Below are 27,395 nucleotides of genomic sequence, written 5' to 3' on the forward strand. Positions count from 1 at the left end.
AAGCCACATGACAAAGTCACATGATACGCACGCACATGATTGGTTGAAAGGAAAGTGGAGGAGGTCACATGGAAAATACAAAAAAATTAAAAACTGATGTAAACAATGGGTAGGGAGAAAAATCAACAACAAAATCACAGACTAAATAAAAGGAGAAATCAAATTAAATTAGCAGCATATTTAAGAAACATTGGGAGGACAGTAAAACTGCCCAGAAATAGGAAAATAATAAATCATAAAGAGAATTTGGTTAACAACACCAATAAGCATTAGATACAGCTGCTACACTGCATATTAATACACACTAAGGAACATGAACACTTGTTCTGAAATGGGGAGGTGTTTCTGTCAGGACCCAGATGTCAAAGTCAATCCAGGAGACTGTTAAAGGAAAAGAACAAAATCAAGTCATTATTCACAGACTCCAGAAATGTCTCAGCATCCTTGGGAAACAAAGGCAATGATGAAAAAAGCCAAGGGCCATCAAGGTAAAGTCCTGAGATTGTTAAGGTGAAGACTCTAAGCCCTGGAAAAACAAAAGATCGCATTAAATTAAGAGAGGTCATTTCAGGTTTCCACTGGTGAACAAGGGGAGGGAACGTGGGCTGGATGGGGCTGGGTGGATACAGCCCAGAGATGCTGGCTTTGAGGGTCTTGTCTGGCTTCCCTACCTGCATACCCACAATATTGCTGACCTCTGCTGAGACTCCCCAAGGTCAAGACACATATAAAAGAAAAGGCCAGAGCATATCAGGGAATGGGTTTCCTTCTGGCAGCCATCAGGGAATGGCTCTGTCAACACTAACCTGGAGGAACTGAACCTCTGGCTGAGTGAGCTGAGAACCTGGCATTAAACAAATGCCTGACAGCATGTGGATGAAGTTATATCTCCAGACCTTAGGCTGCACTGATAGAAAATGAATGTGATATTCACAATGTAAAAAAAAAATACTTCTCTATGTTCATATATGAATATACAACCTATGTAATTCCACATCATGTACAACCAGAAGAATGGGAAGGTGTATGTATAATATGTCCATGTGTATATAATGATATGTCAAAAAATATTCTACTGTCAAATAAACAATAGTCTTCTCATTTGGATTCATCTCTCTTCCTTTCAGTCCTGTGTTGTGTCCTCCATTCCAATTTGGGACTGAAGGATCTTGAGCTCTGAAAAGGCATTTTGGGTTTCCCATCTCAACTTTCACAGGCTTGGGGAAGATTTGGTTATTGCAAGTTGAAGCTAAGGGGGAAGAGGGAGATCTATACTTTTTTGCAAGAGGCACACAGCTGGTTAAAAATAATCAGAGAGAAATTATTTAACCAAGTTCTATATGGCCTGCCACTATAAGCTACCAGAATGTGCACTTCTTATTGTCCTTGGTTTCCACTGAGGGTGTCCTACAGGTGCCCAAAGTTTCTCTTTGAATTTTATTTAGGATACTTTTATCCACTCATAATTATAAGTGAATCTACTCACACATGCAAAACTAGGAGATGTTATTTATTTTCACCCTTACTGGTTGATGATCAATGGAGTTTTGCCTGCTTATAGCTATTTTGTTGTTAGTTTCATGCAAGTCACAGGTGCTACATTTTGTCTGGGGAGGAGTCTGTCCATGCTAAATATAGGCCACCACCCAATTGTGGCTGCCTTTACTTTATCTCAGGATCCACTGGAACCTATGATTTGGGTCAGTAGACAAGTGGTCCAAAATAAAATGGATTCAAACTTTCTTCCTTTGAATGTCACAACTAAGCATTTTGTCTGTGGGCGGCAATGGTTGTTTAAAAATTAAACATGACAGGGGAGAAACACTTCATTCCTCCTTTAGGAAGAATCTGGAATCAAGGTTGCATTTCACTGATAGAGAAGACCAAGCAACAGGGAGATGCGTTAACTATGACACAGGTGCGCAAGTACATCACACACACAGCTTTCTCCTACTGTGTGTAAGGGGGGGAATAGGGACACATACTGCACCAGACCGCAAAAGGCCAGGAGGGACACTGTAGAAGAAAGGGTGCTATTAGCTGCATTCCTTTACCAAACGCAAAAAGAAAACAACCACCAACAAAGAAACCTCATCATCCGAATTAAACCCACAGCTCATTGTCACCCACTCTGCTCTGCTGACAAAATGAAACCTCAAAAGCATCAGGAATTAAAATTCATCACAGCACACACACGAAGGGAACACCAAGAAAGCAGACTCTTAGCTGTGTTCTGCAGTAGAAAAAAGAACCATTTCATGCATCACACAGAACCAGGAAACCCTTTTCTTCTCTGTTCAATGTCTCAGAAGCCTTGGCCCAGGGAGCAGGAGCTGTACTGTGCATACCTGCTTTCTGCCCTTTCCCTCTGACTCGGGCTGAATGGGATGTATCTTTGTGTGTGTGTGTGCGTGTGTGTGCGCGCCTGCGCGCGCACGCGCACACCCAGAAATATTGTAAAACTTGAAACCTCCATCTAGCTTCGGTGTTTAAACACTACAAACATGCACATACACTCCTGTAGCCTAGCCAGAGGATGTAGGTCTTCAACACATCCGGCTTCATTTTAGAGCACCTAAAGGCCAGCTTGGAACTTGTACAGTGGTGATCAGTGTCATCTTTACACAATGGGAAAAAATCATATGGTCAGGCTCTTAACTCTACTGTCAAGGGTTGAATTGCAGCACTTTCATCTGGATTTTCAACCCAGAGGGAGCCTGGGTGAGGTTTCTTTGGTCCAGGTCCATCATTTTCTAGAACTGCAGAGGAAGCCTGCAAGAGACAGAAGGAAGGCGCTCTGGCTCACTTCCTCAGAGTGTACTCTGCACAGTGAGACAAAGGCAGCCATGGTGCAGCCTTCTCTGCACCACTCTCCACCTTCCTCTAAGCAGCTACTTCCTCCTATTTCTTTCCTCTCTCTCAGTCGTTTGGGATTTCTACATTAGTGTGCACTTGTGTGCATGCTCATGTGTATGTATTTTAGAGTGAGTGGGCAACAAAAGCTAGGAAGGAGTTGGCGTTCTTTGTCTGCTCAGAGTTTCCCTAATCCTTTTCTATTTTTAATGTGAAAGTCAATTTGCAAAGGCCTCCTCAGGCACAGAGCATTCTACAAATAATCACCCTGTTCTTTTGAAGATGCTTGGTTTGCTCCCTAGGCCAAGCAGATAGCATGCTTAGGAAACCATTCTAGGCAAGAAGCCTCCATGCATTGACAACTATTGCTTTTAATAAAAGGGAAAAACACAAGCAGTATGGCAACCCAGAAGTTGGCTCTCCAACAAGCAGCAATCAGAGGTGCAGCTGAGCTCAGCTCAGCTCTGTACTCACTAGACAGTACTGAGGATGTAAGGGCAGGAAGAGGCCAGGTTGCTATGAAATGTGAAGGACAGAGAGGGTAACAGAATGGTGAAGGAAGAAGGGAGGTAAAATCTTAAGTCTATATGTATATACATGTATGTGTACATGTATTTTTAAAAATTTAATTTAAATTCTTTTTTGGGGTACCAGGGGTTGAATCCAGGGTCACATAATCACTAAGCCACATCATCCCCAGCCCTTTTTATATATTTATTTTGAGACAGGGTTTCACCAAGTTGCTTAGGGCCTCACTATATTGCTAACACTGGCTTTGAACCCATGATCCTCCTGCTTCAGCCTCCCAAGGGCTGGGATTACAGTGTGCACCACTGTAAATGGCTACATATATTTTATATATGGGTATCATAAAGAAAAGACAGAAATGATGAAGGGATATTCTTTCATTCCCTTCTTCCCTAATTTATCAATACTAATGTAAATATTTTTAAAAGATTATCCAAAATTTTGCTGACAAAAGACTCACAGCAAGGAAAAAATACACCCCCTTTTATTTATTCTTCTTCTTCTTCTTCTTCTTCTTCTTATTATTATTATTATTATTTTGGTGCCAGGATTAAACCACTGAGCCACATCCCCAGCCGTTTTTATTTTGAGATAGAGTCTTACTAGGTTGCTTATAGCCTTGCTAAATTGCTGAGGCTGGCTTTGAACCTGCAATCCTCCTACCTCTCATCCTCCCAAACTGCTGGGATTACAGGAGTGCACCACTGTGCCTGGCTCCCATTTATTCTTACTATCAATTTCAGCTGCTACAAGTTGGATACTCAGTTTTGTATGTTTTACATTTTTCTTTAATTTACACAAACATCTGAAAGGTAAGTGGAATCTGCCCTTCATTTTAGAGATGACAATCCTGAGATTTGGGGAGTTTGAGTGGCTTATTAGAAGTTGTGGGGCTGTAGGCAGAAAGAGCAGATTGGGATTTGTGTTTCCAAGGCCTGCACTCCTTCTGCTGTAGCACACTGCCTGGGATGGCACCGTGCATGATTCTGAGTCAAAAAGAGAACAGAGGGCATTTGAGCTTGGAGCTTGAGCCACCTTTTGAGGCTGAGCTCAAACATCAGTGGCTTCTGCTGTACCAGGGAGAAAAAAATCCAGCTGGGCAGGGCCACCCTGCCTGTGTACCTGCTGCTGTGTGCTGCTCTGAGTCCACGCTGGCATCCCATCCTGTACTTGCTCAGCTGGTGTCTCACTTTCCTCTGTCTCCTCCCCCTTACCGCCCCCCCTCCTCCAACTAGGATAAAACTCCAGAGTAGGAGACCCAGAGCTCTCTCTACTCGTGGGGATCCAAAGGAACAAAAGATCAGAGAAGCAAAATGGCATGCCTGGACATGAGTCAGACTCAGCCAGTGGCACAGCCTGAGGCTGACCAGTTGCTATTCTTGCTGGGCCAGTGGTACTGATCAGGTGGGCAAAGCAGAAATTGATGAATGCTTTGATGTTTGCTGCTTACTTTAGGGGGATGGATGGAAGCTGACCACAGAAAAAATTACATTTTAGAGAGGGAGAAAATCAAGACTCACTTGCAAAGGGTTAAATAATTTGCCTAATCACCTACTGCCAGTCACATCTGCATGCAAACACTGTTTATTTTCCAACAAATATTTATGAGAAATATATGCATTTATGGATAAAGCAAAAGCTGTAGGCTTCACTATCTAATTTCAATGTTTGAGTCCAACTGTGCCAATTAAAATAAAAGGTAAAACACAGCACCTCAAAGAATTTTGTACGACCCTGCAGAGCAGATATTTTTCTTTGTAAATTCTTTTGGCTTCTCCAAATACCAGCTTTGGTCTGGCCCACTGGGAATTCTGGAGGAGAGGTCTGGCTGTGGCAGCCTTAGGGAGTCTGTCTGCAGAGTTTCCTGTCCAGAGCAATGTTCTCCCCTTTGGGAGGTCAGAGAGACCCTGTGTCTGTTTCTCTTTCTATTTGCTTCCCTATAACCTGATGAGGCCTTTTGCCAATAGAGTTGAATTATCACCTGGTCAAAAACGTAACAGTAAGCAGAGGGTGGAGGCTGGTAGAAAGCAACATGCAGAGAGATGGATGAAGAAAACAATACTCACTAGCTGGTGAAGACAATGGAACAAGGGTAGAAGAGCTAGCTGGAGCCGCTAAAGAAAGAAAAATAATGGTGAATAAAAAAACAAACAAAAAAGGGGAAAACAGATAATGAAGTACATGGACAATGAGTGAAAACCGGAAGAGGCAATCCTGGGGTGTCAGTATGAGGAACTGAAGCAAATTAAAGTTGGGAAGGAAAACACCATGCTTGGAACAGGTGGCCAGCAGACCAGCAGAGCAGGGTGCTCCCTAACTTCAAACCATGAACCTGAGCGCCTGCCAAACCTGCTGTTCAGGTAAGGGAGCCAGGAGCAGCCGCAGACCTCAAATAAAAATGAGGCTGAAAATGAATAGCCAATTCAGCAGGACCAGCTGCCTCCACGGGATCAGAGGGACAGCAGGAAAGTGAACCTGGACCTCAGCTTAAGGTAAACATTTAGAGGAGACAAAGACTCCAGTTTTTAAAGTCACATTCCACATAGGTGTTTATACATGGGAACATATTTCTATATATGGCACATACTTAGAGCAAAACCTACATGCCTCACTCTCTCATTTTAATAACTAAATGAATGGAGATGCTTGTTCTACTTAAGGATGGGTTGAAGTTCATATAGATGATACTAAAACACCACTCTCCTCCAGAAAACTCCCTATAGAATGTGACTATTTTGATATCGCTATAGAAAGTGATGACAATAATGTTCAGTGTTTTTCTTGTAATCCAGAGAAAGGGAAGGTTGAGACTGGGCTAAATGAGTAATACTAACCAACTTTTTGCATGAAGGATGGTTAGCTGTTGTGCATCCAAGACATGGGGACACTGAATGGGTCTTTAGTTTTTCACTGGCAAATAGTCAGAATTTGTCACAAGACAAAGTTCCCTTTGAGAGCTAGATGGAATTTTGGAAAAGCATCAACACATCAGCAACATTGCCGGAATGCCCATAGTTTACCTTCCAGATGGACACCAGATTAAACCAAGACCCTGGGATCAGAGCAAGGCAGGCTGCTAACCTGTCATGACTGAATGATCTGGTTCATTGGTTCCTTCAGGCAAAAATATATCTCTAATTCTCTCTCTCTCTCTCTCTCTCTTTATATATATATATATATACACACACACACACACACACATATATATCTTATTTGCATAATTGTTAGTATTATTCTGGTAAAGGAATGGCATTTTACCTGCTTCAATCACATATAGTACAATGCATTTCATGTATATTTGCATGTGCCAACTAGGGGACAACACATGAGAGCAAAAATCTTGAGAAGCCTCTTTTAAAAAGTAGAGACTTCTATGCAGTCTCTATACCCTGAAAGAAATAGTCTATCTTGCTTCAGGGTCCACAGGCCAATTAAGAGGTAACATTCAGGCAATGAAATTCTCCAAGTGTGTTGTTCAGTCATGGAGAAAATGATTCATAATAATTTCTAGGTAGTTCTGACAGGAAAGCAGCTTCTCCCAAGGCAAACAGTGGTTATAAGCTTTCCACCTGAGTCTCTTGACACCATAAAGACATTTGGCTTAAAAATATGTTAAATGGGAACATTTTCCCAGGTTAGAGTTTTATGTGTAGCTTCCTCACTACCTTCATACACATTTCTGAACTGCATACAAAGGAACCTCCAAACTGGTAAGCCATGTTTTCTATCTAGCAGCTTGGAAGCAGGAGGCCTGCATTTATGACTTTTGCTAGCTTGATCTGCTCTTCCCTGGCTTTGATATATCCATGGCCCTGAAGGTGGACAAGTCTATTAAGGATCCAAGAAGGCAACCCCATTATTGAGATATCTCAATGAACTTCAAGTGATGAGTTAATGCCGAACATTGACCTCAACTACACCTCCCAACCCAGGGGTCTGGCAGCCAACACATCTGTCCAGCATGCCAGCCCCTATTGGCTTTGTGCTTTCTCTTCTTTGGGGCTGAGAGTGCACTCAAGGCCCAACTTCAAAGTCATGGGGTTCCCCTATACCCTTACAGTCTTACAGGATAGGGGTGCACTGTTAGTGATTGAGATGAGCCAGCATCAGAAACCAAAGCCATTAGTTCTTAGGTTCCATGCAAGCACACAGCTAAAAGGTTGGTGATTCTGTTTGAGTACTTTCAGGCAACCTTTGTGCCTTCCTTGGAGTGGGAATCAGAATTCAGAGAAGGTCCTTCCTAGTTCCTAAAATGGGAGTTTATCACAGCGGTGGTATCATACTTTCAGGATGGTATCCTTTCTCAGGAAAGGCCTGGGAACAGCAGGATACCCCTGGGGCTAAGCTTTCACAACAGAAGCTCTGGGAATCTTAGCAGGGAAAGGGGGGTGTAAGGAAAGACTATAGAAAAGTCTCTGCAGTGAGAGTGTGATGTTCCCATATGTTCATCACCTCACCCTGCTAAATGCCTTGAAGAAAGGCACCCTCAACTTGTAAGGCTATGCCTGCTTCTAATTATCCAAAAGAAGTTTGCTTTTTAATTCTCTAAACCATAACTTCATCTGATTGAGAACAACGACTTCTGTGCCAGTGCTGGGGTATTGTCCACCATTTACTTAGAACGGAGAGATGATGCCACCATCCTCCAAAGGGATTCTTGGAGTCTTGATTAATTATCCATTTTCATACTACCAGACAACAAATGATGAGGCTGAGAGAGCTCCTTTAAAAAAAAATTAAGAATGAAAACTAAAAGGTTTAGTTAAACCTTTACCTTTTCGTACTGACTTTAGAAATAGCCTCCGCTATTTAAAAATTCGTGTTTAGAAGGTCTGAGGTGATAATGAATGAAAACCACTGTGGCTTTTGAAGTCCAAAACACAATTACTCTTAATTCAGTACTGAGACTTCAGTTATTGGTGAGAAATTCATCAGCAGGCCTCATCCCAGCCTTCCCCTCTTCAATGTAACAAAGCTGGCACTCATTAATTGATCACACACAGAGGAGAAGCAATGCAAAGGTGCATTTGAAAGACCAATGGAGGGCCAATTTAGGGATCCAGGAGAAAGGAGCTCTCCCACTCAGAGCTGCCCCTTCTGAACTTGTTTCCGGCATAGCTGCCAACCCAGGGCATACAGCTGCGAGACCTACCTGACAACTTCATTTCCCACTCTGATGCTTCCCTCCCCACCCCCAGATGGTGCATTCAGACATCAACTTGGCTGAGATAGGAGATTTAGCACTTGCTCAAAATCTAACACCCACACTGAGCTACTTAGTTTTTGCTGTTGCTGCAATATTTCTGAATACATTTAAAAAGATATGTTTCCATGAGTGCCTTTTAGGAGCCAACAGCTTTTTATGAAAAGAGTATGCCACTTCCTGAATACCTTTCTTTCTGGGTCTTTCTGGTACAACTTCTCACCATTGCTCTGAGAGATCAGTCTAGGAAAAAAGATCCAAGCCTTAATGAAGTGACGTGTGAGGGTGTCTACGCAGGCCAAGCGGGTCAGAGCATAGTTCCACTCCCCACTGCAGCAGACCAGCTCTCTGTTACTCTGCTCCCTGTGTCCTATGTTCATGGCTTCCATGATTAGGGTGTGAAAATTCTTTCCAGGTCTTTCTCCCTTGAAGGGATTTTCGAGTAGTGGTCTGATGAGACTGTGGTCACTTTTCTGGAATCCTGGCTACAGGCGAGGTGGTGCTACTGTGTGTTGTTCAGGGACCATCTGCAGACTTTCTCCATGCTTGGCTCAGCAAACATTATCTTTGCCACAGGGTGATCATCACACACAAAAATTAATAAATATATACAATTTCAAAAGACACAGAAGTTGCATGCTCTAAAACAGGTAGAGTGTTAGCCTCTTGGAGTCACCTACAGACGTTAACAAAGGTACAACTAGACTAAGGTCAGTGTGGTTAGGGCCCAGACAGTATCATCTACTTCAGCCTCTAGGGGACAAAAAAAGGGACCAGAACTAAATTAAGAACTAAGACTAGCAGATGTTAACACTATGGAAACAGGTAATGAGGTATGAAGAGGCACTTACGTGGAGGAGGGCTATCTGCATTTCCCATGGATGGAACACAGACGAAAAGAAAAGCCAAGAGACAGACCCAAGGAAAAAAAAATAAGATGTAAAAGAAATGAACAGAATCCGCAGAGCACATGGAGCTGGAAACTCAAATTATCAAATTATTTCAAAATGCAGAAAGAAGCAATCCCTGCAGAAGGAATGAGACAGCCTTTTCTACTTCTGGGAAGAGGCGCGGGGGTCCCTTTGCAGGCCCACGGCTTCCAAGGCAGAAGCAAAGGATTCTGCCATGTGCATTTTGAATCCAGGGGCCAGGGAGAGCCCAGAGAGCTCCGTGGCCACTCAGGAATTGGGTTCTACAGCTTCTTCTTCAGCTGAACAGACTCAGGAGCCCTGCAGGGCAGCAGCTCTGGTCTGTAGCAGAGTTTGCCAGAGCAGGGCTTGACCAGAGTCTGGCTGCTATGGGAAGTGAGGGCAAAGCCGGCAGGCATGATTTAAGGAAAGAGGGAATGATGGCAGGATACAGAGATGCCCTGCACAGAACCAGGAGAAGCAGCTCTCTGGAAAGGGCCTGTGAGGAGGGAGACCACGAGGAATGCTCTGGATAGGGGAGGAAGGGGGAGGGCGAAGAGCAGAAGAGTCAGGGTCATGGCCGACCTCTCCCCTTCTGCATAGCTGGGATTTGGCTCCTGCTCACATGTCCTACATGTGATCTAGTATCTCTACTGCATCAAAAAATCCCACCAAGGATTATATGAACGGTCACTCTATCTCCTTCTTTAAAGTCACAGGGTGCTTAGGGCTCCTTGGCCCTGTGTCAAAAAGCAGACCTCTCAAATTCCTCCACACACACTGCTGGTATTCTCCCCACTCTCGCCAATTACCATGTCCGTGGTACCCCCCTCCCACTCTCACCATGCCTGGCTATTATTCTGTCACGCTGGACCAACTACTAGGGAAGTGTCCCCAGCCCCTTTGAGAAAGAGGATGAAAGGAGTGTGTCAGCCATCACTGAGAGCTAGAGAACTAAGAGCTGGGGCCTCCATGAGCATCTGAAAGATAAAGGCTATCTTGTAAACCAGGCCAGCTCAGGGTCCCCAAGAAGAAGGTGGGCACGGGGAAGAGGCAGGGCAGCCGGCTTTACTTACGGACTGGCTGTGTCTTGAACCCGGAGGCTGCGCTGATCTCTCCCAGCCCCTTGCCATTGAGGGCCGCCAGCCGCACCTCATATGTCGTCTCAGGCTTCAGGCCCACGATGGTGACGATGCCCTCCATGTTGGCTGTGGTGAGAAGAAGGTATGGATCACAAAAGAGTAGAAGCCTCCTGGTGACATGAAGCTATGGAGAACAGTCTGGCAGGTCATCACAAAGGTGAAGAGAACTGTCACTTGATTCAGCAGTTCAGCTTCTGGGCGGACACATTTACGAAATCAGGGACTCAGATAGATACCTGCATACCCATGTTCACAGCAGCAGTCCTCACAACAGCCAAAGCATAGAAAACAAACCCCAATGACCGGTCACAGATGGATGATTGGATAAATGAAATGTGGTAAAGGTGGATAATAGGATGTTGTTCAGCTTTAAAAAAAGGGATGAAAATCTGAGACATGGCATAACGTGGGTGAATCTCATATCATGTTAAATGAGATACGGAGACATGAGAAGGGACAGATATTGAATTATTCCACTTCTACAAGGTAATGAAGATAATCAGCTACCCAGAGAGGGAAAGTAGAAGGGTGGCCATCAGGGACTGGAGGGAGGAGGGGTAAAGGGGACGTAGTGTTCACTGGGTAAAGAGTTTCAGTTTGGAATGACAGAAAGGTCTGAAGCTGGACAGTGGAGAAGACTTCATGCTACTGAATTATATACACTTAAAAATGGTCAAATGTAAATTTACGTTATGTATATTCTACCATAATAAGTCAAAAACCTAGAACTGATGTCTAAAAGAAAGACATTTTTAAAAAGCCTGGCATCCATTGTAACATGGGACCAAACTGCCACAGAGGCAGTGTAAGATTTCAGAGTGAAGTTAGGAAGCTAAAAGGACTGTTTTCTTTTCCAATCCGGGTTACACAGTAATTCCTCTCAGTTCCCCCACCCCCACCCCCACCATTCCCACAGGCTGACAGTGTGATGGAGCTTCATGGCAGAACTAATCTCAGTAGAAGTGCAATGGGCCTCATCTCTGAAAGGCTGTGACACTTGATATGCCAGTCCATTCCCATTTCCACACCAGTTTCCACACACCAGACTAGGACTACACATTCCTACAGAAACACCAGAGATTTCACTGAGCTCTCTCAATTCAATCCCAAAAGGGGGATTGAGATGTAAATATACTCCATCTTCAAATGGAAGGGCTCAGACCTTTAAATTGCAGTAGCCCAGGGGTCCTTTTCTTCATCTTTAGCTTGGAAAGATACCATAGAATTGATTTTGGAGCACATTTGTCTCCCTGGCTCTGCTTATTTGGTTATTATCATAATTACATGACACTCCCTAGGTACAGACACCCACATAGGACTGGCCAGTGTCAGGTAGAGACCCTGAAGTCGCATAAGCAGAGCAGGAGTGCAGTGCACTCATGTGGTTGTGCTCAGCACCCACACAGGGTTTCTGCTTGGAATGCCACCAAGATGACCTCATTCGTCCTGGCAGGGTCACGAGAACTAAGCTCTGAGGGCCAGCAATTCTCTATTGAGATATGACCATGACCTCATTCTGGGCGGGACAGTTCCTAATTCCGCAGGACCCCAGATGGGACAGCAGGTGGTGACATCTGGCATGCTTCAGTAGGTAAGAGTGGCATGCCTCTGACTCAAATGGGCAGGCAAGGCAGGACTTGGAGAACGCTGGGGGCAAGTGTGTGCCCCCGGATGGAGTAGCAGGGGCCATACAACTCTACAGGAGAAGCCACGGCTCTGACTCACCTTCTTTGGCATCATACCACTTGACATGCCATGCTTCTTCTCCCAGCGCTCTCCATTCAGCCTTGTATTTGAGGATGGGCACTCCACCTGTGGCCTCTGGCTCATCAAACTGCACCTGTGCTGTGCTGGAGTATGGCTCCACCTGGTCGATGGATGGTGAAGATGGGGTGTCTGTGGAGAGGACACATATGGAGACCCAGGTGAGCCCAGTTTGGCCCAGGACCACAACTTCCAATTCCAAAGCATGTCTCTCTTATTTCTGCTCACTCTTAGGAATCCTGCCACCTGTTTTCTGTCCCCTTCATCTATGATTCTCTCTGTGTACATCTCATATTTAGATCCTTACATCTCCAATTGCTTCCTGATCATCTGGCTTTGTTGGCCCTGGCTTTCTTTACCTCACTAGACTGGTATTCTTGAAGTATCCTGGTTACCCTGATAAGGGTATGGGCAGTGTGGAAGCCACCACGAGAGGCACTTACCTGCTTGAACAAGGATGAATTCCAAAGACTCTTGTCCGATGCGGTTCACTGCAGTACAGTTGTAGTTTCCAAAATCATTTTCAGAGTCTGGGGTCACCTTTAGAAGGAAGGAGCCTTTGGGGTTACAAGGGCACCATAAAATGGCCACAGATGCAGATCTTTACTTACTGAATTAAATTAGACAAGAATAGAACTAGTAAAGCACAAGTCATTAGTACCAGCCCAGCCTTGAATAAGATAGGAGAAGAGCCCATGGATCATGAGAGAGGCTTTTTTCCAGGCCCCAGTCCCAGTCTAGCTACATGGAGCACACAGGTGCAGTTGAGAAAGGTGACCAGGGGTGAGGCTATTTCTTCTCCAGCCAATGGCTCTCCAGTTCAGGATGTGCCAGAGAAGTGAGATAGAAAACGTGAGTTGCATCCAAAAGCCTACCCATCATCAAACAGCCTAGTCTATCCAACCCTTTGCCCCTTCCTACTTACCTCCAGATAGCTGGCAGAGGGAGTGTTGTAGATCTTGATATTGCTAAAGTTGGAGCTTGGCAGTAACTGGCCATCTCGAAACCAGGAGATTGTAGCACTGGGGTAGGCAAAAACCTCACAGGTGATATTCACCTGGTTCCCCTCCCAAGTGTACACAGCCACAGGGCCCTGTAGCTTGGGGGAATCTGCAATAAATGATAATGACTTATCAGGGTGACCACCACTATCTTGGAGCCCCCCATTCTGTCTCCTGGCACTGGGAAGATAGGCATGCTCTGAAGCAGACCTAGCACATGGTATAGGATAGGTCAGGATCAAGTCAGTATTCCTGTGCACATGCACTGCATAGGAAGCCTCAGAGCATACAGAAGGCTTGTAAGAAGTCTAGGGATGGTGTGTGGCAGGTGGCTTTAGGACAGAACTCTGAAAGGGGCCAGGGAACATAGCAGAGCCATGGGGTAAGCTTAGGTCTTGGGTACTATTTCCCTCTCTCATCCTGACCCTGAAGGGCTCTTCCCTCCCCCAAGTCTTTCCCCAGTTATTCCTCACATTGCACTTCAAGGTACATGGACTGGGAGTCCTGGCCGATGGTGTTGCTGGCAGTGCAGATGTACTCTCCAGCATCTGTGTACTGGATGCTCTTCAGGGTCAGGGATGATACGCGGGCGTGGCTGCGGACCACCATGTGCCCGTCCAGAGTCTGCCAGGAAGGAGAGGGGAGCATCAGAGTCCGGGACGAGGCAGAGGGCCATGCAGCTATAGCTATAGCTACGGGAGACTAGTCCATCACCTATCTACGATGGATCTCACATCCTCTCTCCTCTCTGGGCCAACATTTAAGTCTGACTTTAGGTATTACCTAATGGGGGGGGGGTTCCGTGAGCACCATGGGAACTCTGGTGTATCCAAAACAGGAAATGGGACTTGATTATGTTAAATGACCTGAACTGTGTGCCAAAATTGGTTTGGGGCAAGGACAGAGTAGGTCTGACCTTTGGGATGAGTGAAATAGAGGCAAAGACCCTGGCTAGCAGAGGTCTCAGCAGCAATGGCCTTGCCTTGGGAGATCCTGGAAATATGCATCCCTGACCTTTTCTTCCAGTTTTCCCACCTCCAGCCCTATGTGCATGCTCAGGAGATAGGAACTTCAAATGTGCTCACTGAAAGAAAGTATGCAAGAAAGCCATTCTCTGCAGATGTCTCTATTTCCTGGATACTTAAAAGCTGAAATTATCCATTAAAAAAAAGTCAAACAATTCAAAGCTCAGGATCTGCAGAGATAGAATTGAGGGTAACAGGATCCCCTCTCTAAGAAGAGTGATAAAGAGAGCCCCAGGCAGATCTGAGATCCTTGACATCACAGTCTCCATTTTCTAGTTCTTAATTCTGCTATTGGCTTCCTGAGTCACTGGAATAACAGTGATCAGTCAAGAGAATAGCATATGATCCTAATGCAATGAATACTGGGATATCTCCAAGGGTTTTTAACTCTTTACATTCTAAGTAAAATGGTTGCTGTCTCTGAATGGGTGTAGGCATATGGCCCAAGTCCAGATCCTCCAGAAAGCTGGTAATCTGATGAAGGGGTCAGACTCCTTGAAGGCTGGGTCACCCTCATTTCAGTGTATGACATTCTGTAGAAAAGGACAGGACAGTACTCTGTATCTGGTATCTGATGGGCTTGTCTTTAGAGAATGAAAGAACACCTGGCTTCAGATTCTTTTAATATGCTGGTTTGCAAACCTGAAGTCCAGAGTTGTAGTGTCTTATGGCAGCCTGGGAAGCCCAAAAGCCAGGCACCACTGGCCTTTCTCAGTAGATCTAGCACAAGAAGTTCCTTACACTAGCATTAACAGACCTAGTACTTTTCAGTCATCTAAACCCCATCACATGTCATATCTGGAAGCTACAGCGTGTTGCCGGTAAGAGGAAGAAGGGCCAAGCAAAATCATCACTGCCTCCTGCTATGAGCATGTCCCCTTCCTGAGATCAATGCCCTGGTGTTCCCATTGGGCCAGCGAATGTAGGAAGATGCTTGATTGAGAAGCTGCATCCCAAGAGATGGCACACGCTAATAAGAGATGCCAGCAGACAGGTGTGGGGCACTTCCTAGATAATTAATTTGTTGGAGATACTGGATCCTGGGACTCCTTTTCTTGTGGGCTGCCAGTGCTTACTGATCTAACCCAGTGGCTATTTTTAAATGCCAAACAAAAATCTTTACCTGTCAGTCTGCATTAGGGCCATGGAGGGCATGAAGCCATTCCTGCAGGGACCTCTAAAGGCTGACCTGATCTGCCTCTCACTCATATTTCCCCCTATACCCAGCAGATATAGGGGACCTGAGGTCCATCCCTGGCTTTTCTGGTCATCTCAGTGATCTCAACCATGAGATGAACTATGATTCTTTGGACCCATACTGGACTTGTCATTATGCCCTATGCCATAATCCCCAGGAAGCCAAGAGAACAATTCCATGTGAAAGATAGGGAAAGAAAGTCTTATAGGTAAGAATGGGACAGTGATAGCAACAAAGCAGGGGGATGAGCAGTCATTACTTAGAATAATCTAGAAAACATTTAAAAAGAAGCTTAGAAAATGGTGATAGGGACAGCTGTACTTCCCCCCCCCCCCTTCAATATGGTCTCTTTTCCCAGGTTTCTCTATATGGAAATTTCTCTTGTTTAATGATGTCAACAGACCAGAAGGCAATCCTCTATAGAGAATTCTTATTTTGTAGGGGCTCACTGCAGGTGTGATGGTGGGATTATTTGCCAGATGCCCAGTTGTCCCTTTGAGGATATTCAGATAAGACTCCAGTGTGATTGGCCTCTCTCTCTCTAAATTGTTTTATTCTGGCATCAGGATAAAGCCCCAGAGTGCCACCTATAAGCCATCCAGACCAAAAGCCAGGCTGACTGTCTTGGCTGCCCCAGAGGGAGCAGATGAACTCTGGACAAGAGTTAAAAGATCATTATGGAAAAAAATCCATGAAGGGTGATTATAATTTTTCTTCCCATCAAAGCATTTTTGTCTCTTCTTCTTATAGGTAAAAGTGCTAAGGCTTTTCAGAGCTTATTAGAATGAAAGTGGCCATAACCCAAACCTTCTTTTGCTCTCATCTGGGCTTATGGTTTTCATCTCTGAATGAGATAAATAGGAGAGAATGAAACTTCTGAGCCCCACGGGTGGCATTCACTTAGAAGTCAATTATGTCCAAAGTGCGACATTTCTGATAAAGACACTTTTGGAAAACAGAATCCAGTGAGTGTCTGCTTTCTTGGGAGTAAATCTATTATTTTCACTTACAATAAGAATTCTCTTCCCAATACCACAAGAAGGGGAAAAAAATCTCTTAACAGCTCCTTAGGGCTCTCTGATAAATCTTAGCTCCTCCTCTTACCCGGTCTAAGTCAGAAGGACAGGAGGAAGATGTACAAGGCAAAGCAGAATGAGATCTGCAGCTACTTAAGACTGGCTGATAATTAACCCTTCTTCTCTTCCTTCCCCAATCCCAATGGGTCGACGACTTCTGGGCAATAAAACACCCAGCCTGTGACGGCACTAAGTGATTCTGGTGCCTCAGGAGTGAAGCATTTCAGTGTGGACATGTACTGAACCACAGTCCCTATGCCATCGGGGAAGGTAGGACACAAAGAGAGCTAATAATGAACTGGGTTTGACAATGGCAGCATGTTCATGTGCAGAAACTAATATCAGTGCCTGGGGATAGGCAGTAAACTTTTAAATATTTAGCAGCATTAAATATTGATAACCATGACCTGAACACATGAGCCATGTGCTCTGAATAATTATCATTCCTGAAAGACTAAGAGGATAGGTTTACCAAATTAAAATACAGAATCTATAGGCTCTTCTGTGTTTATATTCTTATAGAATCGAAGACTCATTTGGAGAAAGAAGGCAAAAGCTATTTTAATAAAATGTATTTATAAATTCGATCCTTGAATGTCATCTAAAATAGATAGGTTTTTATTTTACTATTTTGGTCACTTAATCACAAATCAGGTTTAAAAAAATGACAGAAGTGATCATAGGTAGGGCCTGGGAGTGTAGCAATTAAAATCTAAAGGTTAATGTTTAGCTTCAGTTTTCAAACTGAGTCCTACATAACCTAAACCAAAGAAAGTAAGCAAAGAAATTTCAAAGGCTAAATGCTACTGACTTTACAAAACATAAACCCATTTGTACCAAATCATTTCAATCTCATAAATTTAATGCTCTATAAAAGTAACAGACATGTTTAGCAATTTGGGAAAACCAATGAGAGATGTCATTCATGTAGCTTTTGAGATGAAATGTGATGTGATAATCTACCAAGACCGATCATTATAAAATAAGTGAGCAACAAGATGAGTTGAGCTGGAAAGGAAAGGGCTGAGCAGGTTTTAGATCACTACCTCTGTGACTTTATGGTCCAAAGCCACATCTACCATGTGAGAATAAAAACAAAAAATTCATTGTTTCAAAATGCCTGGCCTGGGCATTGGGGCAATTTATTTCTATCAATGTAATTACCTGGCTGTGATTTTACCAGCACCAGCAAGAGAATAAGATCCAGTTTTAGAAAATAATAAGGATTTGTTCATCCACTCCCAACACAGCTTGCTTGCTCATCCTAAAATGACACTATTGCTAAGTAATGTCTACCACTATTGACCTATTCTTTAATCTAACTAAAGTACTAATTAGTTTAGCATGCCTGGTTATTAAACTGTAATGGTAAGTTAAACTGCAATGCTTTCAAAACTAAAGACTGGCTAGTGGTCAGGTAAGCTATACCTCTTGCTTCTCTGGTCGAGTCCACGAAGCCTGGAGAGAACAAGATATAAAACACAACAAGAAAGCAGTAAAATTTTACAACATGTTGCTTTAGAGAATTGATGTACCACACTGCATTCCGTGCACATGCAGCTTCCTCTTAATTCAGAACTTTTTCCAAGGCCCACTTTCAATGGTGTGTTTATTACCCAATTTAACTTAGGATTTAGCTTATGTTCAGCTTTTTCCCCCTTAGTACGTTAAAATTATACGTTTGTATAATTCAATCGTAAAGGCATTCCTAATCTTTGGTAGACACATATACATATACCAGCAGACATATTAGACTGCTTATGTTGCAAAACATCTTAAATATTCTTCATAGTACTGGATGACACTACTGGTTCTAACCACATCATCTAGAAATACTTAAGAGAGTAAGGTTTCCTCCTCTGAGTTTTATTAGACAGCATATCACAGATATACTAATGCCATTTTATGCTCATGCACTTTATAATTCTTTGCATGCATTCTATTAAAAGTGAATTTTTTTTAAAAAAGGGAACAAATAAAGGAGAGGAGAGGCACATTAGGAATGAGAGTTATGAAGTCTTTTGAGACTGTGGGTAAGGAAGCTTAAGGATGCTGGGAAGCTGTGGTAGGGCTCCAGTCCTTAAAGGCAGAGAATGCCCAGTTGGCACTTGGGCTCAAGTATGGACCATCTTCATCCAATATGGCATTCACAAGGAAGTAACCCAACTCACAGCATAGAGGTTTGGGGCATTTTCCATTCTCATCTAGCTATTTTTATGTATCTAACACTTGGGCATTTACTCTGCTTTTTCTGTTTTCATATTAGGAGTCAAAGACATCATAGCTGCATTGTTCTTTTTATTAGGTGGTGTGGTTGCCTGATTATCCCTGATGTTCAGATGGAAAAAAGATACAGAAGATGCTAGAAACACAGCAATGCAATCAAGGAATGCAAATGAGTTAGCAAACAGTAAGATTCTACTACATACAAGGAGCTTTGTGAGAAATGAGGATGGAAATACTGGGTTATGTCACATGATGTTGGAATGAAGGAGGAAGTGAGAACAGAGGAACACGCATAGACCAAAGTAACAGTGGGCCAACACATCAGATATAGTTGCCAATTCCACATCACTAAAAAGCTTGTTTGAAACATGCCAGGGCTGTATCATATGGAGTTGTTTGTTTTCAAATGTGATTATTCTGTGTGTTTCTCCCAAGTCATTATGGTTCTGTAGCTTTTAGAATAAGTGGTTGCTAGTGACACGATGCTTCTAGTAGCCTAACTCTTACCTGTGTGACAGTGGAATGACATAAATGTCTTGGACCTAATAATTTGGTGAAGGTGTGGCCCATATCAAGACACTCTGATATGCAAATATACACACTGAGGAACTAAGTTAGGGTACTATTAGTAATACTTCAGAAATTGTTAGTCCTAGGTTGTTTTAATATTATTTACATTTTTTTGTCTTATGCCCAAGAAGCTTGCAGGAATATGTATACAAATTAAAGTGAAGCATCTTTCTAATTATCCTAAGCATTCCTTATTGTACATTTGCCCACACTGGAGATAAACCAGACTCTGACTGCTTTATGTTGTCACTATTTTCAGTAGTTAAAAGTAGGCTCTGGGCTTGTACCAAATGAGAAATTCTTCCTGGAGAAAAGAAAAGCTTCAGCTTCCAAAGAATCCAGAATTTCAAAAGGTCTCATTTGTGACATACTCTATCAGCATAAGATTCAAAGCTCACAAAAGGCCCTTCATTTTTTTTCTCTCTTTTTTCATCTCAACACTTCACCTCTCTCCATTACTTAATCATGAAGGCTTCATACACCTTTCTTTATAATCATTTCAAGGTGTAGAGGTGTTCACATAAGCAAATGATGGATTTTTTTTCCTGCCAGGATAGAGTATGAAAATCATCATCTCTGTATTTCATACAATGTATAAGTGGTGCCTGGAATTTAGTAACACTCATTCAAATACCTGGCAGGCAATGTTGAAGATAAATCTGTGTAGGATGAGTAATGAAATGATGCAGATGCACAAACTTTCTGAAATATCAATCACACACAGCTTCACATATATCATCCAATTGACCCATTATGAAGTTCACTTTTTTGTTCAAGATTACAGTGACCACTAAGTAATGGACCAACTGTCAGACAATTGATCTACCTTAATGATCTGAATGATCCAAACAATTAGACACAGTCTAGCTATTATTGTTGAACTCAACCAACTCAACTGGCTAAAACTTAATAATTATCATTCTCAAGTCAGTGATCAAACTCAATTCAGAGATATGATCAAAGATAGGGTGTGACATTAACTGCACTAGGTTTTGCTTGCCCCATTCCTCTTCCTCTTCCTCCTCCTCCTTCTCCTCCTTCTCCTCCTCCTCCTCCTCCTCCTCCTCCTCCTCCTCCTCCTCCTCCTTTTTCTTCTTTTGAATTTTATGTTCAATGTATGGAAATGCATTATGCCAAAGTCCATTCCTTCTTTTTTTAGTGAAGAACATTGATATTCCATTAGCAAGTCACTAAGGGTGTATGGGTGATGCATAAAGACTTCTCTCACTTGCCTCTTCTCATAGGAAAGGAAATATCAGACTGAAGCAGTGATGTGAAAACACAGAATAGCTTTGATTTGCTTATGTACTGTATTATAGGAATCATTGAGGCTTCCACGAAAGTCATCAGAATCACAAGAGAGCCCTGTGACTTCGTGGCACCAGCTACTTCACCTTCTAAGCTACCTACAGGGAGGGTAGCCATGCCATGGAGGTACTCTAAGGGCTCTGAACTTGACCTTGTCCCATTAAACATTTTTATCAGTGCCTTGGACAAAGATATTTCAACTAAGTGTTCACACTAACTGGGAAGCACTAGCTATTACCAACATTAGATGACAGCTGCATTGGGAAGGCTACTGAATTAGCTGCCCTTGGACTTACGCTTAGGGCTGGGGTCACCAATGACAGCTCTTGCCTCATTACTTTTAATATACATATATAAAATTGGGGGGTCCACATGCACTGAGATGCTCTGACTCTCAGACTTCTAAGGACACTTCTGATGAAAGTCAGATTTGTCTGGTTGGAAAGACTGTGAGGAACAGACTTTCTCAAGCCAGGGGATATTTGACAATTTAGTAATGATTAGAAGTGGCTCCTGACATTTAAGGGGGAGAATGCCAGCGATGCTAACCATCTTACATTGCATAGGATAGTCCCAGTGAAGGAAGGGTCTCCTAAATTGCCATAAATGACCCTACTGAGAAAGACTCGGCTGCAATATATATATATATATATATATATATATATATATATATATATATATATATATACATACAAATTTTTAACAGAAATAAATATAAAATTCTGCATTGTTGGTTAAGCAATCAGTTGCATGAGAACAGGATAGGGGATATATAGCTTAAGTGAAGTTCATATAAAAAAAGACTTGAGCATGTTAGTTGACCACAATCTCAATATGAGGCAACAGAATGAGGACACTGCTCAAGGGCTAAGGCAACTTCGACTGCATAATGGTGTCCAGATCCAGAGGGCAACAGTCCTACTGAAGTCTGCATAGGTCACACTGGGCATGGGACTAGTGAATTGAAGCCACCTAGTACAGGACAACTAGAAGGGTGAAGGATGTGAAAGCCATGACAGGAAAAACAGTGAAAATGGCTGGGTGTGTTAAGGGAAGAAGGGCAGACCAACTAGAGGAAAGTCTAAGTGCTATTTCAGTGACTCAGATGAAGGACTGAGTGGCAGAAGTGGGGAACACTGGGTACAGGAAGAGACAAGGAAGAAGTCCTTCCTGATCATCAGCGTTGACCAACTGCCCTATGGAGGACTGATAGTGTCACCATTTTAGACAGGGTCCAGAGTGACTTTTCTAGCAGGGATGCTAGAAAAAGGAGCTGGTGAGATTTCAGGACGTGAAGAGGTGCCTTCTGAACATCCAGGGTTTTGACGTGCCATGTAATCTGACTCAGGCTTTTACTCTACCATTAGATACGACTGACTCTTCTGACCTGTCTTGTGTATCATCCTGATTTTAAAAAGAAAATTGCTTTCTCCCACTCCTACAAATCAGGGAGTCTAGTAGTCTCAATACCTAATTATATATAATGCAACTTTAGTTGGAGAACATGAAGAGGATTGCCAAAATATAAGTAAAGTTTATTTTTGGAAATCTGACCTGCTCATGGATAACCATATTTATTTTTTTAATCAGCAGCTAAGTATGCTGTAAGGTGGATATCATACCTCTTTTATGTCACTATTTAATGGATAGAAATGGCAAATTTTATTATAGAGGATTTCATTTAGGACAATTCATATTAATCTGATGTGTTACATCATAGGCTGATCTGGAGGACTTGTTCTAGACACTGACTGATTTGAGCTCCAGTAATGTCACTTCAAGTAAATTTGCAGATAGTCACCAGCAAAGGAAACCACAACACAGAGCATGTGGCTGGGCATGAGTGATTATCTCAGACTGAGACTGTTGGTCTATACTTAAAACTGAATTGTGCAAGCCTGGTACCTGCTAGGCCTTTGTTGGATTCTTTCAGTCTCAATATTTCGTAAATGTGAGTGTGTATTGGTTTCTATCTTTTATCATTATATAAAAATGAAATCATAGGTTCAAGCCAGACCTGCCAACCTATTAAAGAACCTGAGATAGGCACAAATCTTAATAATCCTTCTGGTCTGATTTGGATGTTGAGCTATTCCTAGAAAAGATAGAGAATTTAAAAGCATACAACTAAGAGAGATATTTCTGCCTTTCACTGTAGGACAAAGATATAGACTGGCTCACTCTGAACAAGTCCACTGTTAAGCTGGGTGCAGAAAGACCTGCCAAGTATCCATCCTATTGATCAAACCCCGAAATGTATATTCAATCCGAATAACACACAGTGGGAGCTGAAATCTTAGCTAAGGGTTCAATTCCATTGTTGATAAAGAAAGTATTCAAGTAAACACCACATTTCTTCATCTAGCTGGTTTTTGCATATCAAACAGCATATGTGAGTTTCAAAAATATTTAGCAGTTCTTCAGTTGAGTTTTTGTTACGTTGAATTCAATTGTGGATGAAAAATTGCAAAAAAAAAAAAGGGCTATTTGGAACAGCAATCTCTGATCCTTTTGATTTAGCTTTGTTTTCTATTAGCGAGACAGAAATCAGTTCCTCAAATGCAAATTCCAAATTTAGCTCTGGTATTTCACACTCCTCTTTTTGGGCTGTAGCTGAGTTTATCCTGTTTAGGGATTTCCTTTCAGCAGGCAGAAGAGTGAAGAGATCTATCATTTTTGACATTCTGGTCAATAAGCAATCCATTTTAAATGTTCTTTAAGGCTAAGGCCATTACTCCCGAACAGGTAACAAAGGTTTGGTCAACTAAAATGAAGTCCATTACTACAGGATATACGAGAGCAGGTTGGACAAGTGCCATAAGAGGATTGAAGTTGCTTCAAAACCAGGCTTTTTCCTCCTTCTGGTTTCAGCCCACTCAATAGAGAAGGGCTGCATAATGGGGGAAGGTCACCTTAATTTTTATATATTGTCAGTAATAAAGAGAGCTTTCTGGTGACCTATAAATCCATGTGCTTTAAAGCTACATTTTTTAGTCATTTAAATTTCCGAGGAAGTTTACTATGATGTTCTTAAACCCTTGGTGAATAAATTGCAGAACCCAGGTACCAACATCATCGTTTAGAAACTGCTAATTATTTTTGCCTTTAGAACAAAATGAAATCCAAATGTGACCAAGAATACAGGCAGACACAAAGGCAGCCAAGCTTTTGTGCATATGGTGCATATTCAGCATGAGTGTACAAAACATGAGGGAAAAAATAGGCTCATTTTGGTCCCTGTTACTTTCAGGCGACATTTCCTTGGGTACTCCCGAGATGATAATATCACCTGATATACAGGGATCTTGCTTCTCCTTGTTCCTCAAAGATCAACAGCCCTGGGTTTGAACATCACTATCGCCTCCTTTCCAAAACACCTAACTTAACCATGCCCACTACCATAGCACCCCTGCCCATCTATTCAAGGAATTGTGCCCTTTCCACTGCAAGGGATGTTGAGCAGGCCATGTCCGGGCAGGCTGGGGGAGGGAGGTTGCAGGACCTGACTGTGGCCTCTGGTGACCATATAGCCCCCTTCTGGCTCACCGAAGAGAACTGGGCAGGGCAGACTCAATGTGCATCAAGTCTGTGTTCCATGGCCCTGAAACTCTTGGGCAACAGTATACCTTTTCTTCGCTGCTGATGTTTCGGGTGGAAGTTCTCCAAGTGATGGAAGGAATGGGGTCTCCCGAGGCTTCACAGGTAAGAGTGACCTGCTCCTCCAGTTCCATGGCTGTCTGATTCTCTACATAGGTTATTTTGGGTTTTGCTGAAAAGACAAAACATTTCTATGAGTTTATACGATTATTTAGCTTTCTGGGTTTAAATGATGATGTGTACCCCTTCAACAAAGGTTATCTATTTACTAAGTGTAAGAACCCATTCTGGGATTTGTAGAAAACACAGAATAGATTCCTGAAGGGTTCAACAAAAGAGGCCTTAGACAAGACACAGATCATAGTAATAAAAACATATCCTGTGTAGTGAGGTAGGGCAACAGCAGCAGGAACCATGGAACAGAAGAAGATGGTGGCCCTGGTCTAACCTTAAGAGTCAGCTTTGGGGCTGGGTCATGAGATTTTCAGCTAATGCCTATGGGGTGAAGATGGAGTCATTCCAAATGTAAAAAACTGCTTGACTTAAAATGAGAGCAAGGACATGTGAAGAGAGGGCGGGGAAGAGAGGAGTGCAGCCCGCAGCAGCAGAGAGAGGCAAGGCTGTATTGTTGGAATTTCCCATTTTGGCTGGTGGAGGCCCATGGACAGTATTCAATCAGGGCAGTGCCAAGATCATTTATACTTCAAGGTTAATCCACGGAAAATTCAAGGTGGTTTAGAATGGAGAAAACCTTGATGTAGGGAAACCAATTTGGAAGCTCTGGCAATGACACAGATGTGAGATAACACTGAGTCCTGAACCTGGTAGATTTAGAGGGAATGGAGACCAAAGGGCAGCTTTGAGAGATGGGGAAGGAAGTTTCAGAGGAAGTGGAAATGAACAGATATAGGGCAAGCAGGGATGGAGGCTAAATGGCTCAGTTCTTAATGACTAGGAGGTGTTAGCATTAACCCAAGTAAGAATGCTAGGCGAGTAAGTGTGGAGGGCTGAGGATGGGAAGGGGGAGTTGAGATGAGTTCATTTTCCAAATGTTTGGGTAATGCAAGAAACACAAGCATTCCAAAAGCTGAGTTAAACGTTAAAACATTAGAGAAAATTGAATTTTCCCACTTTAAAACAATTATACTCTGAAATTGCTGAACCTTCCATAGAAGAAAAAAGATATAATACTGCACAATTGTAACTTATTTCACTAATAGAGACAAAGGCTGGGCTAGAGAGATGAATGAAAAGAGCAGCAAAATCAGAATTATAGATAATTTTTGAAATAACTACATTTTCTTTATATTTAAATTCATGCAGGAACTGCAAGTAGAATAATTGACTACTGCCTGTGTTTACCCTCCAAGCTGAGGTCCTTGATGTTTTGATAAACAGAAGACAATGACAGAGCTATATTTTTTTGTTTGTTTGGAGCAAATGCCTGCTTCCATATAAAATCTATATAGCTCAAATATCCTCCTGAAGTTAATCTGTACTGACAGCTTGCTTAGAAAATTCTTTTTGGCTAGCTGGCACATAAGAACAACTTAATCCAATGTGGCCAAATGATCACAAATTTGAGTTGATGGAGCCCAGGTGAATGAAGTCTTCCAGGAGGAAGATTTTGTGTCTATCTTGATAAATACGAATTTGCAGGAGGTTACAACTTGGAAAGAGTAGGTGCTAAGTGCTGCCAAATAGGAGGTTTTAGAGGGTGAGAAAAAACAAAGCAAAATAATGGTAAAATAAAATAAACACAAAAGTAAAAAGGCAAGTAAAATAAAATTGACTCTCCTATACTGTCAAAAGCACCCTAAAAAGTAAAAGAAAAACAAAATAAAATGTGGCCAAACAACTGAATTCTCTAAACTGAACAGCTGTTTGGGGCCTGGAGATAATCCTAGGACGGCTAAATTTCTGGCCTCTTGAAATGCAGATTTTGAGATTTAGACAGTGTTTGCTGACCTTCCCCTGACCCAGAGCACTTTGTCTTGGCAGCAAAAGGTTAACAGAAGACAGACAGGGCTGGGGATGTGGCTCAAGCGGTAGCGCTCTCGCCTGGCATGCGTGCGGCCCGGGTTCGATCCTCAGCACCACATACCAACAAAGATGTTGTGTCCGCCGAGAACTAAAAAATAAATATTAAAAATTCTCTCTCTCTCTCTCTCTCACTCTCTCTCCTCTCTCACTCTCTCTTTAAAAAAAAAAAAAAAAAAAACAGAAGACAGACAAAAGTCAGTTGACCTCTATTAATATTTGGTCTTGGTGGCTCCATTTACCAGATGGTTACAAAGGGTCCACTGTGCAAGACCTCAGAAAAAAGACGAACTATATTCTTATTAAAAACATTGTTAACAAAGGCTAATTTTGTGTAGTCTACTGAGGGCTGCTGGAAGGATGCAACACTGGTTGCTTAATCCCCTCTTAGTTCAGAAGCAGGGCCACTGTCAACACAGAAAGTTTGGAATACTGTTTGGGAGTAACAGGGATGCTCTCAATATTTGCACTGGGACAATGGGCAAACAGGAACAGATGTAGGTTCACCCTGCTTAGAATCCCTCCCCTGGGATTCCAGCACTGAGAGAACTTCTCTCCAGGTTTTATCTTCCAATGGTCCTTGCTGCATCTTAATTAACTTCTGTTGTGGGTCCTTGGCTTTTGGATCCTCCTGTGTTGTCCAACTGCCTCCCTAGACTTGGTGTCTCAGGCTGTTCCACTGCATCTCTCCTTGCGGGCCCTCCTAGGAATACTGCCATCCTGTGAGTTTTACAAGCATGTCCATGACTCTGCAGTCTGCTGCTAAGAGTCAGCCTTGTCCACTCCAACCCCAGTCCAGGCTCTGGCAACCCTAGCCCAAGAAGGACCCTGGGGAGACCTGAGGCCACTGCTTTCTTTGAACAGAGGCCTGAACAGGCTTCTGGGGAGGTGTGACCAGGTACATCTTCCTTTAGGCCATCGCTGGTCCTCTTCTTTCACCCACAAGTGCTGCTTTA

General features: G+C 42.8%; 1 protein-coding gene across 20 annotated transcripts in view; it reads right to left on the minus strand.

Annotated features, from left to right (window-relative positions):
• NCAM1 (neural cell adhesion molecule 1) overlaps window positions 1–27,395 on the minus strand; it is a 294,651-nt gene that overhangs the window by 29,167 nt on the left and 238,089 nt on the right. For 5 of the 20 annotated variants that reach the window (XM_081281558.1, XM_081281559.1, XM_081281565.1 and 2 more), the window contains exons 8-13: window positions 24,429–24,571; window positions 13,873–14,023; window positions 13,324–13,508; window positions 12,842–12,938; window positions 12,360–12,530; window positions 10,569–10,700 (exon numbers count right to left, since the gene is read on the minus strand). In XM_081281558.1, the coding sequence (XP_081137684.1) occupies window positions 10,569–10,700; window positions 12,360–12,530; window positions 12,842–12,938; window positions 13,324–13,508; window positions 13,873–14,023; window positions 24,429–24,571 (879 nt within the window). Of the gene's footprint in view, window positions 1–3,327; window positions 3,370–5,447; window positions 5,496–9,435; window positions 9,451–10,568; window positions 10,701–12,359; window positions 12,531–12,841; window positions 12,939–13,323; window positions 13,509–13,872; window positions 14,024–18,126; window positions 18,157–24,428; window positions 24,572–27,395 lie in introns of all 20 variants that reach the window. The other 15 variants (XM_081281555.1, XM_081281549.1, XM_081281560.1 and 12 more) reach the window with 7 other exon arrangements.

This window comes from Spermophilus citellus (assembly GCF_964194105.1).
Source record: "Spermophilus citellus genome assembly, chromosome: 2".
NCBI lineage: Eukaryota > Metazoa > Chordata > Mammalia > Rodentia > Sciuridae > Spermophilus > Spermophilus citellus.